The sequence below is a fragment of the Danio rerio genome, chromosome 25, assembly GCF_049306965.1.
Source record: "Danio rerio strain Tuebingen ecotype United States chromosome 25, GRCz12tu, whole genome shotgun sequence".
In the NCBI taxonomy this organism is placed as follows: domain Eukaryota; kingdom Metazoa; phylum Chordata; class Actinopteri; order Cypriniformes; family Danionidae; genus Danio; species Danio rerio.
In genome coordinates, this window is record NC_133200.1 from 25,709,199 (window position 1) to 25,731,031 (window position 21,833).

General features: G+C 36.4%; 1 protein-coding gene across 3 annotated transcripts in view; it reads left to right on the forward strand.

Annotated features, from left to right (window-relative positions):
- Window positions 1-21,833, forward strand: part of b4galnt4a (beta-1,4-N-acetyl-galactosaminyl transferase 4a) — a 324,496-nt gene that overhangs the window by 208,482 nt on the left and 94,181 nt on the right. For all 3 annotated transcript variants that reach the window (XR_012400414.1, XM_068219134.2, XM_021473880.3), the window contains 2 exons: window positions 10,318-10,408; window positions 10,589-10,689. Coding sequence is in view for 2 of the 3 variants with exons in the window: in XM_068219134.2 (XP_068075235.1) it covers window positions 10,318-10,408; window positions 10,589-10,689 (192 nt within the window). In the remaining variant the exon portion in view is untranslated. The remainder of the gene's footprint in view (window positions 1-10,317; window positions 10,409-10,588; window positions 10,690-21,833) is intronic.

Sequence of the window (21,833 nt, forward strand, 5' to 3'; positions counted from 1 at the left end):
TTTATGCAGCTGATGCCCTTCCAGTTGCAACCCATCACGGGAAAACATTCATACACACTCATTCACACACATACACTATGGACAATTTAGCTTACCCAATTCACTTATGAGGAAAACCAGAGCACCACGCAAACACAGGAAAAACATGCAAATTCCACACAGAAACGCCAACAGCCGGGGCTCGAACCAGCGACCTTTCTGCTGTAAGGTAATCTTGCTACTAACTGCGACACCGTGCTGCCCTATAGAAGCATTGGTTGGTCCAAAAAGTCAGTTGTTACATTTGCATGATAACAATAGTAATTGTTTTTACTGAACATGTTAAAGCAGTCTATTAAGCATTCCAGGCTAATAGTAGACAATATTAGTTTGTAAAGACGCACTACACACATGCCTGAAACACATACTGTAATCCTGTAATATGCATCTTTTTTTTTTTGGGATGTTAACTATTGCGCATACACTACCTGACAAAAGTCTTGTCGCCCATCTCAGTTTTAGGAACAACAAATAATAACTTGGCTTCTAATTGATCATTTGGTATCAGAAGTGGCTAATATGAAAGGCAAGGGTCTCACACTTATTTTACCAAAATAAAATATGATCATGACTTGAATTTTAATTATTTAATTAAGACGATAAGGTCTGACATTGCTTAAACAAAAGTCTTGTCACTTAATAAAAAAAAAAATTGTATAGAATATAAAGTCATGTTGCAGGGGATGAATAATTAATATTGTTTATGCTCTCATGAACTTGGACAATTGCATCTATACATCTCTGCATTGACTCAGATAACTTCAGTTATCAATAAAGTCATGTGGAATGGCAAAGAAAGCATTCGTGCAGGACTCCCGGAGTTCATTAAGATTATTTGGATTCATCTTCAATGCCTCCTTCATTTTATCCCAGACATGCTTAATAATGTTCATGTCTGGTGACTGGGCTGGCCAATCCTGGAGCATCTTGACTTTTTTGCTTTCAGGAACTTTGATGTGGAGGCTGAAGTATGAGAAGAAGCGCTATCCTGCTGAGAACTTTGCCATCTCCTGTGGTTTGTAATGTAATGGGCAGCACAAATGTCTTGATACCTCAGGATGTTGATGTTGCCATCCACTCACTGTCTCGCACGCCCCCATACTGAATGTAACGCCAAACCATGATTCTTACTTCACCAAACTTAACTGATTTCTGTAAGAATCTTGGGTCCATGTGGGTTCCAATAGGACCCAGTATTTGTGATGATTGGGAAGCAGTTCAACATATGATTCATCGGAAAAACCTACCTTCTGCCACTTTTACAAATGATTAACTACAAGTCAAGTTATTATTTGTTGCTTTGTCAGGTAGTGTACTTAATTTTACTTTACACCTTTTTAAAAGCATATTAAACAGAGCATTTAACAGGATTAAAATCTCACAAAAGTATATTTTTATATAAAATGTATATTTTTGTAACATTTGAATCCTTTAATTTTTTCATATTTAACTATTTTTTTATGTTGCAGTACATCCCCGTGTGTTAATTTAGCAATGTGTTTGCGTGTTTTGGACACACACAGGCACATAACTACTGCAGTCTTTAAATAATAAGTAAAAACTCTGCACCATTGACTTTAGACCAGCTTTTAGTTGGTCATTGGTGTAGGCTATTTTAGGTACCTTAAAAATGGTAACGGTGCGACTATACCCCTTAACACACAGTCCAAGTGGTGGAAATGGATTTGCTATTTAAACAACATGGTAAAAAACATGAAAATGATAGATGCGCCGGTGTGCAAATAGCGAAAAAACACTTGCACCTTGCCAGGTGTTGTGTTACACTGGGTGTATGATATTGCCATTTAACTTAAAAAAAAAAAAAAAAAAAAAAAAAATATATATATATATATATATATATATATATATATATATATATATATATATATATATATATATATATATACATACACATACAGTTGAAGTCAGAATTATTAGCCCCCCTGAATTATTAGCCCCTCTGTTTATTTTTCCCCCAATTTCTGTTTAACAGAGAGAAGATTTTTTCAACTAATTTCTAAACATAATAGTTTTATTAACTCATTTCTAATAATGGATTTATTTTATCTTTGCCATGATGACAGTAAATAATATTTTACTAGATATTTTTCAAGACACTTCTATACAGCTTAAAGTGACAGTTAAAGGCTTAACTAGGTTAATTAGGTTAACTAGGCATATTAGGCTAATTAGGCAAGTTATTGTATAACAGTGGTTTGTTCTGTAGACTATTGAAAATAAATTTTAGCTTAAAGGGGCTAATAATTTTGTGCCTAAAATGGTGTTTAAAAAATTTTAAACTGCTTTTATTCTAGCCAAAATTAAACATTTAAGACTTTTTCGAAAAGAAAAAAATATTATCAGACATAATGTAAAAAATTGCTCTGTTAAACATCATTTGGAAAATATTTAAATAAGAAGAAAACCACGCCATATTTATTAAATAAATAAAAACACAGCCATGTAAGTGCCATTTGAATTTCAAAACAATCAATGCCAATAACAAACAAAAATGATTTCCAAGTTGGATGCTAAGTGGACTACAAGAGTGGCACTGTAGGTAGTGCTGTCGCCTCACAGCAAGAAGGTCGCTGGGTCGCTGGTTCAAACCTTGGCTCAGTTGCCGTTTCTGTGTGGAGTTTGTATATTCTCCCTGCGTTCAAGTGGGGTTTCCAAAGACATGTGTTACAGGTGAATTGGGTAGGCTAAATTGTCCGTATGTATGAGTGTGTGTGTGTATGTGTGTGTGTGTGTGTGTGTGTGTGGATGTTTCCCAGAGATGGGTTGCGGCTGGAATGGCATCCGCTGTGTTAAAACGTGCTGGATAAGTTGGTAGTTCATTCCACTGTGGTGACCCCAGATTAATAAAGGGATTAAGCTGACAAGAAAATGAATGAATGAATACAAACAATTGTACTCACTGAAAAGTTGTATTGCTGTGAGTTGAGAACATTAATTATAAAGTAGAAACAATTTTTCTTAGTCGGCCATTATATTTAGCCAGTTGCTAAAACAGTCCGGTCTGTTGACATTATTGGGGGACAATGTGGCCCAGGGGTACATCAAAGTCACGTAACAAAGACTCAAGACTTCGAACACAGTCAGCGATGACAGGCGTTTGCTGTTGTTTCTAGAAAACACACACACACACACACACACACACACTGACAAAGCACGCAGAACATTGCGCATATTTTATAGCAAGGATTCTGACAGCAGCATGAAGCAGATGCTTTACAAAAGTTGCGTGTAGGGGGAAACACATCATACTTAATAAAAACATTTGAGGACATTTATGGACACCAATACTCCGATTTTATGATTAAGGTAATGGTTAAGAGTCTACCATGTAAGTAGTGATTTTTGAAGGACCAAGTCCCGAAATGCAGAGGTTTTTCTTACTGTTCGTCATGTGGTATCAAATTCTGTTAAAGCAACACTCTTCCAGCAGTCCTTAATTCATATTTTCATCCAATAATTGTCACGGGGCATGAACTATATGCTGCTGAATGAAAGTGAACTGCTGAACTGTAGTTAAAGTCTAAAGATTAAAAATGAAACACCCGGAATTACATGAAACTCTGGAGGAAACGCTGGATAGCTTGGTGATGCGACATTAATTGTTTTATACTGAAACTTTCCTTCTAAAAGCTCGTCCTTGGTCTTATCCATATTTCTTTGCATGTTAAACACACCTCGGCCACAACAGGAGATGAAAAAACTGCAACTGTGTTATTTACGTACATTTTTTTACGTTAAATATTTTAAATTAATCGCATGCGTTGACGCACTAATTTTGACAGCCATAATTTAATTGCTTTGCATTTTATTAGCATTTAAATGTTTTGCTACTTGTAGTTAATCCGTGTGGCTTGTACTGTATCTGGTTAACTCTTTATATTTACATTTTACATCAAAAGGCTTGTTGAAAAAGAGATGTGTGCCACTTTCTTTACCGGTTGAAATTTGTTTGTGAGCTTGTGTTTCCCTACCGTTTGTCGATGCTATGGCCACACTCAGCTGTTTCTACAAAAAGTTTCAAAATAGCCCAGCTTTTGCGACCATGTGGGTTAATACTGAATGTATGTCATTGTTATTACTTATGGTTAAGAATAAATCAATAAGCTGGTATATAACTGCATTACTTTAAAGTCCTCCTGCTTTGGACTCACACATATACTCTGCAGTCTGACTACTTCAACAATGTTGATAAGCCATAGTGGGCATTTATTACCACCTTGTGTTGAATGCAGTCGACCAGTCCCAGCAGAATGGGTCATCGTACCAATCACTGCAGATTAGCATGATGCAAAGTGGGGGTTTGGGAACAAATGAATCGCTAAACAAATCATATGGGAGTCATATGGACAATTAGGTAAAAATAAATGCATATTATAAGACAAGGAAAGTGTTTTTTGACCTCACATGCATATCAGCCTGTTAATGGAGACCTAAAACCAAAAAATGACCTTTTACAATGTAAAATAGGGGCTCTATAAAGATAATGGCTTGAACAAAAACAATCATGTTCTCCAACATCATTTTAAAACAATTAAAGGAGCAAATCCCCTAGATATCAGACATCTGGAGAGTTAAATATTTATATAATATAGTGTTTCTGAGAGTGTCTGCCAGTCTTTAATGCTTCAAAACTCCCGTATAAACCAGATCACACATTCATGTAGTCATGGGTGGTGAGATTAAAATAGCTATTGTGTTGTCCTGAGGTGCCTACATCTCAAACTCCCATCTCGAGAGATGTGTGGTCACATAAACATCGGGATGAATTGTGGGAACATTTTTTTAAAGAGGATAAACATCAGTTCCTCAGCTCGCCTGTGCATAATGATAGTTTCTGCGATAATTGAAGGTTTAAGCAAAACTGCTGTGGATTTACTGATGCGCCGTAAAGATACTGTAAAAACAACTTTTTAATTTGATCTTGAAAGAGTTTATAGTAATTTGATTGGCTCTGTGGCCCTTTTTTTGACTGAAGGAAGATTTAAAGAGGACAATTTGTTTTTAGATGAGCGATTTTAATTATTGATATCAACATATTAATTATTTAGTATCTGTTTAGCTTGTATGATTTATGAGCTGGAGAGTACTGTTACGATTGAGTTTGCATGGCTAAACGGAATTAGAGAAACATTGATATCTGAAATAAGTGTAATAAAAAGCAGCAAATAAAAACATGTAAGTATAATATAGAACATACAGAAAACACTGTATGTGTGGCAAGCTTTAGTGAGGCTGTTTAGTGAGGGTTTGGTCGGCAGCAGTGTTTACAAAATGAGAAAAAAAACATAATTGAGTTTTAGAGTAATATAACAGTGTTGTGTTTGGTTAGACAGCCCACATCTTGCACTACAGCAGGCATGCATTTGCATGGAGAGCCGAGTGACGCGTAACTGAAATAGTGAAAAGTAAATATTAGCAGAAAGCAGGGTAAACAGGGAGCTATGTTATCGTTGGGAGGAATTTGCTCTTTAGGAGATCCTGTCCGCATGTTTCCACTAAAGAATCCATAAAAGAAAATATGCTATTATTAAAATGACATTGCAATATTTTGTTTTGCTGCGAATTACAGTGTTTCTGCTGGTTCTTAAAAAGTCTTAAATTCGCTGTTCTTAATTGTTTTTGCATTGGTCTTATTTTTCAGATGTCCATGTAACGCTACATCTAATGCTCATTTAAATTATTTTCAGTTGTTGTTGCTAGAATTTTGTGGTGTTGTAGTCCTTTTTTTTACTAGTCCAGTTGTAATTTGCAGTATTACAACTACAAATGAGACCAACCATCCAATAGCCAATCAGCTTTCTGTTATTTAATTCAGTGCAAGCAGCAAATGTGGCATCATCTCTGTGTCTGCAGATTTATGGGGAATGATTTTGGAAGTATCATGGGGTCGCTGGGTCGCTGGTTCGAACCTCGGCTCAGTTGGCATTTCTGTGAGAAGTTTGCATGTACTCCCTGCGTTTGCGTGGGTTTCCTCCGGGTGCTCCGGTTTCCCCCACAGTCATGCTGACATGCTGCAGGTGAATTGGGTAGGCTAAATTGTCCGTAGTGTATGAGTGTATGAGGGTGACAGGCCCAGACGACAGGCCGGCCGGAATGTGTAAAAAACTCATGATCATATAGACAAGTCTAAATGGTCTACTTGTTCCAAAGAACCGACCCCGCAACCATACGGGACTAAGGCCAAAGAAGAAGAAGAAGAAGATTTTGGAAGTATTATTACTAAAAACATAATATATGTTTATAATTCAAATTCTGCTATCCGGTGGTGCAGTGGGTAGTGCTCTTGCCTCACAGCAGGAAGGTCACTGGCTCGAACCTCGGCTGGCTCAGTTTGCATTTCTGTGTGGAGTTTGTATGTTCTCCCCGCGTTAACATTTACCAACACGAACTAATGGAACCTTATTGTAAAGTGTAACCCACAATTGTGACATCATTTAGTTCTTTTATCAATCATGAACAGCCTTCACACTGATGATTATAGTGATTTGGAAGGCGTGACTGAAATCTCAACTATTCTCTCAATCATGTGGGTGGTTTCATTTAATTGAAAGCTCATACTGGTTGTAATGGGTGGAATTACACAGTATGCGGAACTCATTTTGAATTCTGTTTAGTTCAGATCACCTACACAGTCCTCCCACCTTCTCAACCTTTTTTTCAGGCCTGTTTTTATAGATGACAGACCAAAAATCTGACAGAACCCAAACGCAGATACTGCTGCATACTGAGAAAATACATTCTCCCTTCCAGAAATCTTTTTCTTTGTTCTTTTGTTTTTGTATCTCAGTCTTTATCTTCTTGGTTTTGTAAACGTGACAAATAATTAATTAATTTATTTAATTATTTTTTTAGAAATTTTATGCACCGAAAACTTAAAAATTGATGTTTGTTGTTTTTTTAGACTACTTATTTAAAAAGAGCTGAACCAACACACTAGGGGACAGTTTTTTTTTTTTTTGGGTGGGGGGGCAGTTTAATTGTTTCATTTTCAATCCATTTAAATTAGTAAAAAAAAATCAAGTTAAACTAATCGATTGTTTGGAACCCGGTATTTTTTAGGGCTGTGAAATATGCCAATATACGCTCACCGGTCACTTTATTAGGTACACCTTACTAGTACTGAGTTGGACCCCCTTTTGCCTTCAGAACTGCCTTGATCCTTCGTGGCATAGATTTAACAAGGTATTGGAAAATTCCTCAGAGATTTTGCTTTATATTGGCATGATAGCATCACACAGTTGCTGCAGATTTGTCAACTGCACATCCATGATGCGAATCTCCTGTTCCACCACATCCCAAAGGTGCTCTATTAGATTGAGATCTGGTGACTGTGAATGCCATTTTGAGTACAGTGAACCCATTGTCATGTTTAAGAAAGCAGTCTGAGATGATTCACGCTTTATGACATGGCGCGTTATCCTGCTGGAAGTAGCCATCAGAAGATGGGTACCCTGTGGTCATGAAGGGATGGACATGGTCAGCAACAATACTCGGGTAGGCTGTGGCGTTGACACGATGCTCAATTAGTACTAATGGGCCCAAAGTGTGTCAAGAAAACATCCCCCACACTGTCTGGTCATTCTCCTCTGACCTCTGGCATAAGCAAGACATTTGCGCCCATTGAACAACCACTCACTGAATATTTTCTCTTTTTCAGACCATTCTCTGTAAACCCTAGATATGGTTGTGCCTGAAAATCCCAGTAGATCAGCGGTTTCTAAAATACTCAAACCAGCCCGTCTAGCACCAACAACCATGCCTTCGTTTGAACTGCAGCAGATTGTCTTGACCATGTCTGCATGCCTGAATGCATTGAGTTGCTGCCATGTGATTGGCTGATTAGAAATTTGTGTTAATGAGCAGTTGGACAGATGTACCTGATATAGTGGCAGGTGAGTGTATATATCATTTATTCATTCATTTTCTTTTCAGCTTAGTCCCTTAGATCCCCACAGTGGAATAAACCACCAACTTACCAGCATATATTTTACGCAGCGGATGCCCTTCCAGCCGCAACCCATCTCTGGGAAACGTCCATACACACTTATTCATTACAGACAATTTAGCCTAAACCAGTGGTTCTCAAACTGTGGTACGTGTACCACTAGTGGTACGCAGGCTTCCTTCTAGTGATACGCGGAGGAATTAAATATGTGATGTACATGCTACACACATTTCAAAATTTATCAAAAATGATGTACATAATAAGCCATATATGACATATAGCCTATATTTCTAAAGTAATCTGCCACATTTTTTTTAACTGTGCAGAGTTGTAGCTGCTTTATTGGGCCTACTACGCTACTATATTTCAATACTGCTCATTTTGGTGGTACTTGAAGAGACAATTTTTTTCTGAGGTGGTACTTGATGAAAAAAATTTGAGAACCACTGGCCTAAACAATTCACCTGTACGTCATGTTTTTGGACATGTGGGGGAAACCGGAGCACCTGGAGGAAACCCATGCGAATGCTGGAAAAATATGCAAAATCCACACAGAAGCGGCAACATACCCAGCCTAGGCTCGAACCAGCGACCTTCTTGCTGTGAGGCGACAGCACTACCTACTGAACCACTGCATCGCCCAGTGTATTTATCGTATTGCCAAAAAAAAAAGTCTATTGTTTCATATTATTTTTTTATATATATTATACTTCATATTATATTGTTTATTTTGTTGTGTCGCAAAATACATTGTATAAAGTACAGTAATACTTTTTCTTTCTCCAATCTGGATGCATTTTAAAAATGCAGATAAAAAAACATCTGCGCATGTCTGGGTGTCACATGGGAAACGCAGGGTTTCATAGCAGGATGGTCAGGCAAGCAATGGTCAACACAGGGGCAATAAGATATACACAGGCAAATCCAGAGTCGTGGTTGATAAACAGGCAGATGGTCAAAAAGCCAGGCAGCAGACAGGAACAAACAAACAAGACAAGGCGAGGGTCTAAAACACGGCAGGGCAAGGCAAGGGAAACCGCGTCGTAATGTTAACATTTCAACAAAACTCAGCAATGAAGTCTGTGTGTGCGCTGTTTATAAAGTCCATGTAATCAGTTCGTAACAATCCTCCGGCTGTGTGTAACCAATCAGTCATGATCAGGAACTGGTTGTGAATGTGTGTGGTGGTTGACCGGATCTTGTAGTCCATAATGGCAGATTTGTAGTGTGTTAGCGGTTTACAACCACTAGATCGCTGATGATCATAACTTAATCATAACTGATTAAGATATTTTTTTTACTTAATAAGAAAAGATGTGCATAAACTACGATGGAAACACTTTTACCGAACAAATTCCAGTTTGCGCCTTAAAAAAAGGTCATGCGATTTTGTTATAAAAGGTCATGTAATTATAAAAAAGTTTGCGGACAATGTGTGGACAAGCCAGCAGACTGATCCCTCTGTAAAACATCTGAAATGCGTTTTTAGTCATTCTAAAATGCCTTAACCTTTCTAGTATTAGTGTTATTATATTATGATTTACCTCCAGAACTGTCAAGAGCATCTGTGCTCCGTGTCTCACACCTTTAAATGCAACATGTTCATTGTGTGTCGAAATAGTCTTCTGAGGTGCAAGTAATTTTTTAAATGAAGAACATATTTACACCGCTTCTCCTGCCACAAGAAATTCAATTTTTACTGTTGGCCAATTAATCAAGAAATGTCGATTTTGTTCTTTTGCAAGTCTTTTATGTGATATTCCAGTTTTGCACACAAATTAATTCACATTTTTGCATGGAAACCTAGTATCTCCTGTTTTTTGTTTTTGTTTTTTGTTTTCTTCGGCTAGAATAACAATTTAGAGGTCAATGCTTTTAGACTCAATATTGTTTTTTATTGTCCACAGAACAAACCATCATTATACAACTTCTCTAATTACCCAAACTTGCCTAGTTAACCTATTTATAGTTAAGCCTTTGAATGTCACTTTAATCTAAATACTAATATCTTTAAAAAATATCTAGTACGAAATTATCTTCTGTCATCATGGCACAGATAAAATACATTGGTTATTAGAAACGGGTTATTAAACTTTAATGTTTAGAAATGTGTTGAAAATAAAATCTTTACATTAAAAATTGGGGAAAAATATACATGGGGGCTTATCATTCAGTAGGGCTAATAATTCTGACTGTGTATCGCTGTCAGGATATGAGATGATTTATATCACCTTAACCCTACACCTCAATCATCCAACTCATCCACCACAATGTTATTTAACATATTAATCTCATACTTTTAATCTCTCTAGACGAGAACTACTGTAAAGAAGTTGGCTGTGGCTCCAAAATGGAAGAACTATGGCCTGAGAATATTTGGATACATTCTACCTTATAAGGATGGTAAATACTCTTTGATATTCAAGTCAATATTTATTCATTTGTTAAAAAAATAATGAGATAAATTATGCGAAGGCAACATTTTCTTGCAGTTACACGTATACATGTTATGAAATAAGTATACTATGTACATACAGCACAAGAACCTGTTGCTCACCATGTTTTTGGTTCTCATTTGTCCAGGTGATTTTCAGTTTGCTGTTTCTTCTGATGATAACTCTGAGTTCTGGTTAAGTTCAGATGAAAGTCCTCTCAACGCCCGACTGCTGGCCTATGTGGGGAAGGTAAATGATTTAATGGAAATGCCATTGTCTGTATATGTGCATATATAGTGGGTAAAATAAATATTGAACACATCTTTCATTTTCATGGTAAATATAATGTTTCTTGAGGAGCTGTTGAAAACCCCAACAACCCAAACATACAAATAAAACAAAACAAAAATCTTTTTAAAAATATAGTTATCTGTAATAACAATGGAATGACACAAGGAGAAGGTACTAAACTACTGAAATGTATTATATATATTGATCATTACCTTAGAATTATAAAGTTCTGTTTGACATTTTTATTCAATTACAACTAATTTACATTATGAGATGTTTTTTTTAAAAGTTGTTTACATTTAAAGACTTTTTATTTACCAAAAAAAAAAGGTTTTATCTAAAATCTCTAGCTTGACTCTATAAGGTTCTTCTTGTTAAGAAGCGGGAAAGACCTGGGGTCCGTTCTTCGTACCTTGCTTAAATGATCAAGGAATGATTGATGATCAAGGATAGATGATTTGGCAGATCCTGGATCTTTTAATCTTGATAACTGATCTCTCTATCTAATTTGGTTCTTCAAACAAGTTTGTGAATCAGATTAAAATGTCTGGATGAACTGATTTGAGATCGCTGCGTGTGTTGTCAAGGAAAGATCTATCGATACTCAAAATCATGATTGGCTGACAGCACAGCAGCGTCAAGTTTTTTCAATCAGCGTAAGGAATAATTGTATAAATTAATTTTGCTTTAAAAAAGCATTTTGATATTGGTAAAGGTGTCAATCACCGGCATATTAGTGCACATATTGTGCATGAACACGTTTGTTTTTAAAAGGTTCAAATCAATAAGTTTTCACCTTGAACCACCAGGTGGCAGTCTTTTATTTCGGAGTGCAGATTGCATTTGTTTTATTAAATATATATATATATATATATATATATATATATATATATATATATATATATATATATATATATATATATATATATATATATATATACTTTATATACATAGTTAACAATATATATATATATATATATATATATATATATATATATAAGTGTATATAACTACTGTAAGAAATAGAATTCAGTTCATACTTTCAGTATTATCTTTACTTGAACTTACCCGATCTAATCCTGTTTATATGAAATGAACCTGCTCATACGCAGGTTTGATCTATCAGAACTATCACTATGACAACAACTCTCAGATGAATTTTGAAGAACGAAACGATCCTGGATCATGTCAAATCTTCAAAGTCCAAATCCAGCTAATTGAGTAATCCACGTACGAAGAACAGACCCCAGAAAGAAACACAAAATCAGAGTCGACTAAATAATGCTGCAGCACACAAAATTTAGAAACCTGGAACTAGAGAAACTTTTTGACATTGAGATAAAATGTTACATTTTACATTGTTGAAAAAGAAACAGTTATAAAAAAGGTGTTATATTAAATGTGAAATATTTTTATTTGTGAATATATAGTCAGTGAAATATTGTTTAGTGTTTATTACACCCATTTGATCTTTGTCTGTTTTCTTTTAAATACTTTGAGTTTAATAATAAGCCTTGAAGGGCAAATAGTTTAATTCATAGGACATATAATTTAATAAACAAAATACAATAGTTCATATAAAGCATAAAATTAAAAAAATATATTACCATATTGATTACATAAAATTAACAGCTGCACTAGACAAATATTTAGCACAGCCTTGTATGCTTAATTTTAACAAGAAAAAAATATTCATCCTAAAACATTAAATAAATGTGATGGAAAGCAAAAAAAAAACTTTCTCAAGCATCAACATATTGTTACAACACCAATTTTTATATTTTTGAATTGTGTCTTGTTAATCAATGCTTCATTAATCTTATTATTCCAAGTGAAAAATAACTTGTTAGAATTAGAAGGTTCTATCTGCATTTGCCCTGTTTGTTTTACCCCAATTTATAAATGTAAGATAATTTTGATAACTTACATTTAAAGTACATTTAGGGTCTCTGTCATGTTGATGGAACTGTCACACACATATTGTTTGCTATATGCAAGGCAATAATTTTAATATAAAGCGCAAAATCTCAAAATCACACACACACACACGCACGCACACACACACACACACACACACACACACACACATATATATATATATATATATATATATATATATATATATATATATATATATATATATATATATATATATATATATATATTATTTATTTAAAAAAACATTTTAAGGTCAAAATTATTAGCCCCTTTAAGCTATTTTTTGTTTTGATTTATTTATTTATAGTGAATAGTATTTACTAACATGATCTTTAGTTATTATTTTCAAATGGATTCAGGTCGGGTGATTGATTAGGCCATTCCATTTAGCTTTATTTTCTATTCTGAAACTAAGCCAGATTTTTTTGGCAGTGTTTGGGATCATTGTGTTGCTGAAATTTCGACCTTGGTTTCATCTTCATCATTTGGCAATGTACAGTATGGTATCGGGAGCTGTAGTAGCTATTATTAATAAACACAGACGGGGGCAAGGTTGCTGTATATGTATTGAGAGATTTTAGCTGCTGTCTGAGCTTTCCAAGCTTTTTACAACTCCCTTTCTTCATGTGTTAATTTTTCCCCCTGTGTCATTTAATTTTCAAACTTAGTTTTGTCTTCTGTGTTATTATGTAATACTATGGTGGTTACTGACTGATGAAATGCAACAGCTACTTTAGAAATATGTTTCTGAAAAAAGTGGGGATGAGTTCAATACTTTTTTTACCCGCTGTATAAATATTATTAATAAAGTTTGTAGAATGAACTTTAACAGTACTAATACATGCTTAAATATTATGTCACTATTTTATTACTTGAATAATTGGTCTTTTTTTTTAAATATAGCATGCAGTATATCAGTGTTAATTTGGTATCTTTGAAGTAACAACCTATATTTTTTAAATCCATTATAACTAGAATATATATATGTGGTGGATTTCAATCTAATAGATATATTCCTTAGAGGTCCTAGTTCTTTGAAGTGTAGATTTGTACAATGTGAAGGAGAACTGGCTTTGTAAAACACAATTAGTGCTTCAGCCAGAGACAGTGAGAGTGAACAGCGAATGTGTGGTTTACTGGTGTATCGATTACGTCTGGCTTAGACAGGACTTGGCGCTCACACATGCCAGTCGAGGACTCGATACGCTGCCAGAGAGATGTGTGATCGATTGAAGCGCAGAGGCGCTAAGGCGTCTCTTTGTCTAAGAAAAGAATCACAGCCTGTGCGGAATTCCGAGTGACTCTTTACGGAAGTGACAGACCTTTTCCAGTCACTTGCAGATGAGGAAATCCATACATATTTTCTGAAGAAACAGGGAAACACATTGTTTTTGTACTCAAATGAGATTAGGGTAAATGTAGAATGTTCATTTAGTGATGTGGCAACAAAAGAGCTGAGTAAAGAAAGGGACAAAAGAAAGAGCCATATCAAGCTTCAGGATAATAGCAGTGTGAATCCACTGGACCTCTGTTTGCCTCCTTTCCATTTATTTAAGACTCCAGGGTCACAGATAGATAAAATGAGTTTCTTCTGTATAATTCTGTGTTTGGGGAAGGCTCACATAGCTCAAAATAGGTGGAATGGTAGGAGAGAGAAGCAGTGGGTTACCACACACAGATATGCCACAGACACTTCTGAAAGATGAAAATGTACAGTTAGCAGGTTATTTGCTGCACATTTGTTTATAGTTCAATCAAATAGTTCAATCAAAATTGAAATCCAGTCATCATTTACTCAGCCTTAATTAGTAACAGTCATTTGAAATCGCTGAGCATGTTCATAGTTTTTTAAAAAACAGTAGGTGAGGAGTAACCAGATGACCTATTAATTTACCTTAGTACCTGAAGCCCATGTTAGATGCACACTTTATAAGGCCATGGGAAACGATTTATGAATAGAAGTGCACATAGGCCTAGTTTTAGTTTTCATTTCCATAAAGTTCAAATTCAAATGGAATTGCCATTTATTCTCTTTTAGTTCATCTAAAACTGATTCAGTTATTTTACAAATGTCACTGTTGAAGAGCAATCCACTAATGAACACAACCCGGGCTCATTGTGGAAACGTAGCCCCGCTGACGTTTCTGCGGACCGCGAGATACGTCCCGGCAGGTACGTATTCGATCGTTTTTCGTTCCGCAGATCCGCGAGAGGCAGCTGTGCACGCTTTTTCGCATCTCGTTTCCTCCGACCTGGCCGACCCGGCCGCCCTCCTCTTCCTCCTCCTCCTCCTTCCCTAAACCCGAGCGACGGTTTGCAAAAGCCATCCAGAAAAAAAAAAAAAAAAAAAAAAAGAAAAAGCCCTCGTCTTCGATTTCAACCGCGTTTTCGGATCCCGTCGCGTTCTCGCTCTTATTTTTTGGAATCTGTTTTTCATCTTACCTGATTTCCGGAACCGCTGTTCCCAGGACTCGATCCAGGTCGTCGTCCCCGCGGCCATCTTCTCCTCCTCCTCCGGGGCCTCTGCTCCGCCAACCCAATGCTGTGAGCTAAGCGGACATTCTGGTTGCATCGGGAAAGCCCACCACTCGGAGGCGAGCGCGAAGAGGAGGAGCGGAGCGGCGCCACACTGCCCCGCATTGTTCGCTCGAAAAAAACTAAACGCGGCCGTACGTACCTCCGGCCATGTAAATCGCGGTCTCTAGAAACGTCCGCGGGGCTACGTTTCCAGAATGAGCTTGGGTTGAATGAACAGCTACACTAGGGCTATTCAATTGGTTTGTTATGGGGGCCAGTTCATGAAAAGCATCCCAAATGAAGAGCCGGAGAGATATGACTTGCTATATGAGTGATGACACAACAGCATATAAGAGCCCATATGCTGTATTTTTACTTAAGACACCCACGTTGGCTTTTTTACATTAAAATTTAATACATTGTATTTTGAAATTACATAACATTGTACAACAGATATTTTTTTTTACAAATATTAAAAAAAACAGTTTAAAAAAAACATTAAATTTAAAAGATTTTAGATTTTAATTAGTTTAAAAACATAAAACTAATTTAAATCTTAGTCAAAGATAACACAAAGAAACACATCATGCAGTTTTGAAATGAAAGTTTTTATTATTAACCCTCTGGGGTCTTGAGTAATTTTGGGGCCCCTGAGATGTTTTAACATGCTCTGATATTTTTACTTATTTTAGCTACTTATTACAATTTTTTTTTTTGTATTCAGCACAAACTGTGCGTTTAAAAAAATATATATTATATAGGTAATAGAGAAAAAAGTGGCTGAAATAAGGTCTAAAAAAACCACACTGAATGGGCTTGAACAAGACTTTTGAAAAACTAGGTTCTTCACAATTATATGAAAATTATTCTGTTCTCTCATTCAAAGAAAACAGTAAAATGATTTACATTTTGTAAAGTCTAATTTGGGTCAGCATACTGTATGCATGTGAGTGACAATGGTCATGAATATTTCCCACCTGGATCCACGTATTTGCGTCTGGCGACCATAGAGGGTTAAGGGAAAACAAAACTACAGAACCCTGTGTGACCGTAAGCACCTTAAAATAATAAGCACATTACTGTCACGCCTGTTCGCAATCATGATATGACTTAAATAGGAACTGTCGGGCAAAGTGGAGTAGACCAAAAGATCCTCTAAAGCATCATGCGGAGATGGATAAAGATTACGTTTCAGTCTGAAAAAAGTTCTAAAGCCATTTCTATTGCTTTGGGACTGCAGCGAACCATGGTGAGAGCAATCTACAAATAGCAAAAACATGGAACAGTGGAGAACCAAGTGGTCGGCTGACCAAAATTATCCAAGAGTGCAACAACAACTTATCCAAGAGGTCACAAAAGACCCCACAACAACATCCAAATAATTACAAGTCTCAGTTGCCTCAGTTGAGGTGAGTGTTCATGACTCCACCATAAGAAATAGACTGGGCAAAAATGGTTTGCGTGGCAGAGTTCCAAGATGAAAACTACTGCTGAGCAAAAGGGTTGTCTCAATATTGCCAGAAAACCTCTTGATGATCTCCAAGGCTTATAAGAAAATACTCTGTGGATAGATGAAAAAAACTTCTGGAAGGTGTGTGTCATATTTATTATGTGTGGCGTAAAAAGTTTTAAAACATTATAACATTTTAAAAAAGAACACTTTACCCACAATAAAACATTCTGGTGGTTGTGTTATAGTCTTGGGCTGTTTTTCTGCTTCAGGACCTGTACGTTACTTTGATAAATGGGATCATGAATTCTGCTCTGTACCAAAATATCCTGAAGGAGAATGTCAGACGATCTGTTAGTGACCTCAAGCTGAACTGAACTTGGGTTCTGCAGCATGACAATGATCCAAGCACACCAGCAGGTCCAATTCTTAAAAACAGAATGAAGACTTTGGAGTGATCTAGTCAAAGTCCTGACCTAAATCCAATTGAAATGTCATGGCATGACCTTAAAAAGTCCAATGTGGCTGAATTCCAACAACTCTGCAAAAAGATGAGTTGGCCAATCCTCCACAGAGCTGTAACAGTATCATTGCAAGTTATCAAAAACTCTTAAATTGCAGTTGTTGCTGCTAAAAGTTAATAGGTTTAGGGGTAAACATATTTTTTACACACGGGACTATTTAGTTTTGTACTTTTTTTCTTTTCCCCCTTAACAATAAAGACCTTCATTTCAAAACTGCATGATGTGTTTACTTGTGTGACAAACATGCAAAAAATAAGAAATCAGTAAGGGATAATATCATTTAAGTTTACCAAATTCAAGTAAAAAAAAAAAAAAAAAAAAGTAAATCATTTATATACTTTAAATCTGATTTGTGAAATGTCTTCTGGTTGTCAGGTTTTGACAATATAATACTTTAACAATTAACTGTCTGGTTTCCACATCTGTCACTCAGAAGCAAAATCTTGCCTTCAAACTTGAAAGCAATAGAGGTATTTGTTGTCATAATTATCTATATAAAAAGTGTGTGTGTGTGTGTGTGTGTGTGTGTGTGTGTGTGTGTGTGTGTGTGTGTGTGTGTGTGTGTGTGTGTGTGTGTGTGTGTGTGTGTGTGTGTGTGTGTGTGTGTGTGTGCATTTTTAGCTGTTTCACCCTGCCTTAGTTGTATTAGATTGATTAGATTTTTTTTTTTTTTTGTATTTTTGTGTCATACAGTAGCAATTATTATTATTATTCTAGTTTATCCTGGTAGACATTTGTAGCAGGAATCTATTCATAATTAGAAACTATCAGTGTTCTTGTTTGACAAACTCTAGCAAACACTTGCTACAACAACACCCTGTAGCGACAAATGCAGCATTAATCAGTATAATGCACATGTCTCTCTTTAGTGGATAGATGCTCTGTAGAAAAGGAAGGTCATGCAGAAAATGAGTCATCTGTGTTAATAGAAATCTAGAAAATTAAGGGTATCATGTCAACTGCTTTGAAAGTGAAACAGTATTATTGTGAATAATCTTAACATGTTTGTCTCATTTTTAAAGATTTTTGTATATTTTGATATTGTTTTATTTGCAAAACAGCTCTTGCAAAGTACTTAAAGTATTATTTAAGTTTATTTTGTCATCATTTAAACACTCTTGACTTAAAATCAGTTATTTTGTCCTGTTAAACAAAAAAGAAAATGTACTGAAGAATGTTGGAAATCATTGACTTCCATAATAATTGTTTTTCCTACTATGGATGTCAATGATTACCAGCTTTTAGCTTTCTTGAAAATATCTTCTTTTGTGTTCAACAGAAAGAAAAAATGGAAGCTGGTTTAGAGTCAAGGGTGAGTAAATTATGAAAGATTACCATTTTTTGGGTGAACTATCCCTTTAACTGCATTGAATACACATAGTGTAATCAAAATCTTAAAAGTGTATATTATTTTATGTAAGGCGACACATTGGCGCAGTAGGTAGTGCTGTCGCCTCACAGCAAGAAGGTTGCTGGTTCAAGCCTCACCTGGGTCAGTTGGCGTTTCTGTGTGAAGTTTGCGTTCTGAGCTCGCTGGGGTTTCCTCCGGGTGCTCCGTTTTCCCCCCACAGTCCAAAGACATGCGGTACAAGTGAATTGAGTTGGCTAAATTGTCTGTAGTGTATGTGTGTGAATGAGTATGTATGGATGTTTCCCAGAGATGGGTAACATGCTGGATAGGTTGGTGGTTCATTCCGCAGTGGCGAATGCGAATAAAGGGACTAAGCCAAAAAAATAATTAATTAATTAATTATCTTATATATTGTTATATATTATTTTATATATCTTGTACATATAGTCTTGCATATATTGCCAAGCATACTAAAGACTTGTGCACACCGAGACATTTTTTGCTCACGTTTTCCGTCGACGTTTAACGCCTCGCGACTAAATAACAGGCGTCAATGTGATCATGTACATCAACGCGCAAAATGGCAGGCGCAAAAGCGTCATTTTGAAAAAAAAAAGCCTCATGCTCGTTTTTTTGTTTTGACGCGCCGTGTCAAAATCTTGTCCACCAATCAGATCGGCACTTTTGCTGATGTGCACGGAGCTGCTGAAGTTACAGTAAACAGCACTTGGAAGCGCTCAAGCGCTAAACTGTCATTGCGAGCGCACATTGAAGAAGATGCCCAGAGGCGATATGAACGTGGAGCTGCTTATTGCACTGGTGAACAATCATTTCTTCATCGCTAAAGCTAAAGCGGCTGCTTGAACTATTCATGCTTGTTCGAGTCGCCAGTAACTTTAACAACTTGTGTGAACTTCTTCTCCTCCTCTTCTTCTGTGTTATTAGCGGGTGTCAGAAGCTTAATGTTGTGGAGCGCCATCTAACATCCAAAGAGTGATTTTGCATACTCTTCAGCTTGACGCCAGTGAAAAGCGCTTGGGTTTGAATACTGAAAAACGTCTCGTAAAACGCTGACGATAAACGCAAACGAAAAGTGTCCCGGTGTGTAGGAGCCTTAAAGCATATCAAAGTTCTTGCTTATAAAAGGTATAGTGTGTTATTTAATATTGTTTAGTTAATTTATAAGCAAGTATAGCAAATTGCAATTGCATTATTACAAATATGTATTATATATGAGTACAGTGTATGAGTTTTAATAGAAAATATACTATCATTCATTCATATCTTTTTTGCTTAGTCCTTTTATTAATGTGGGGTCGCCACAGCGGAACGAACCACAAACTTATCCAGCACGTTTTTACGCAGCGGATGCTCTTCCAGCAACAACCTCTGGGAAACATCCACATACACACTCATTCACACACATACACTTCGGCCAAATTAGTTTATTTAATTTACCTGTACAGCATGGCTGCGTCCGAAACCGCCTACTACTCAGTAGGTACTGCATTTGAATTTGAACGTACTACTCGGCCGTTAGAAAAGTACGTTCTATACAGTATGAATGTGAAAAGTATGAATGGAATTCGGACGTACTATATTCGCCATTTTGTCATGGTCACGTGACCTACCTGCGTCAGTTGCGTCGCCTCACTTCCATTCATGAATTCTCTCACGGGGCATTATGGGATAGCGCAGCGTGCATGGGATTCGCACTTCAGAATCTCGCCGGAAGTAATAAGTCATCCGGGTACTTCTCGCATACTGATTTTCGAATTCTATGAATTCGGACATACTACTCGGCTCGCATACTGATTTTAGCGTACTATATAGTATGGAAGTATGCGGTTTCGGACGCAGCCCATGTCTTTGGACTGTGGGAGAAACCTGGGCACCTGGAGGAAACCCACGGAAACGCAGGGAGAACATGCAAACTCCACACAGAAACGCCAACTGACCCAACCGAGGCTCGAACCAGCAACCTTCTTGCTGTGAGGCGATAGCAATACCTACTGCACCACTGCGTCACCCATTTTTTTTTATTTATTTTTTTTTATTTTATTTTATAATTTGTGACCACGACATCATGTTTATCTTGGCTCTGATCACAACACTTATATACACTATATATACACTCACCAACCTTTTTATTAGCTACACTTGTACAATTGTTTGTTAACGCAAATTTCTAATCAGCCAATCACATGGCAGCAACTCAATTTAGGCATGTAGACATGGTCAAGACAATCTGCTGGAGTTCAAACCGAGCATCAGAATGGAGAAGAAAGGTGATTTGAGTGATTTTGAATGTGGCATGGTTGTTGGTGCCAGACGGGCTGGTCTGAGAATTACAGAAACTACTGATACTGGGATGTTCACGCATAAGCATCTCTAGGGGTTTACAAAGAATGGTCTGAAAAAAAGAAAATATTTAGTTAGGGACAGTTCTGCCATGCAAAATGCCTTGCTGATGACAGAGGTGTGAATGAGAAGGAGAATGGCCGGACTGGTTCCATCTGATAGAAAGGCAACAGTAACTCAAATAACCACTCGTTACAACCTTACTTAAAAAAAATTGAGCTAACCAATTGCCCTAAAATTTCTAAGTAAAATAGTGTATTCTATAATAGTGAGCGTAACTTAAAACAGTTTGTATGTACAACTTCTTAATAAAATAAACTTCTGTACCGTTGACTCAAAATAGTTAGTTGTGTTAACTTCTTTTTAATGTTCACGTTACTAGGAAAATATTAAGAAACCAATTGCCTTAAAATGATCAAGTAAGCTGAACTAAAACATTTAAATTAAAGACAAAAGCAGATAGCTAACTTACTTCCAGGGCCATTTATATTGATGTTGATATTTAGCTGCATCATGTTGGTGTTTTGTAACATCTAATTTTTACGAGGTTGGTCATTAGCCCAATATTCAACCTTCAACCTGGAGGACTTGGACATACACTCACATACACTAAAGACAATTTAGTTTACCCAATTCACATATAACCCCACACAGAAATAACTTACTCAGCCCGGGACTCAAACCAATGATCTTCTTGCAGTGAAGTTTTATAGACATTTATTTAAGCTTTTTAGGTAAAGGCAATATTTTATAATCAATACAGAACTTAACAGGCAGCCAGGGTAAGAAGGATAACATTGGGATGATATGGTCATATGTTTTTAGACCTGCAAGACCTACTGAAATGTATTAGCAGATAATGCAATGCAGCCGGCAAACAGAGCATTACAGTAATCCAACCTAAAAGTCATAAAAACATGAACTAGCTTTTCTGCATTTGAGATAGATAGCATACTTCGTA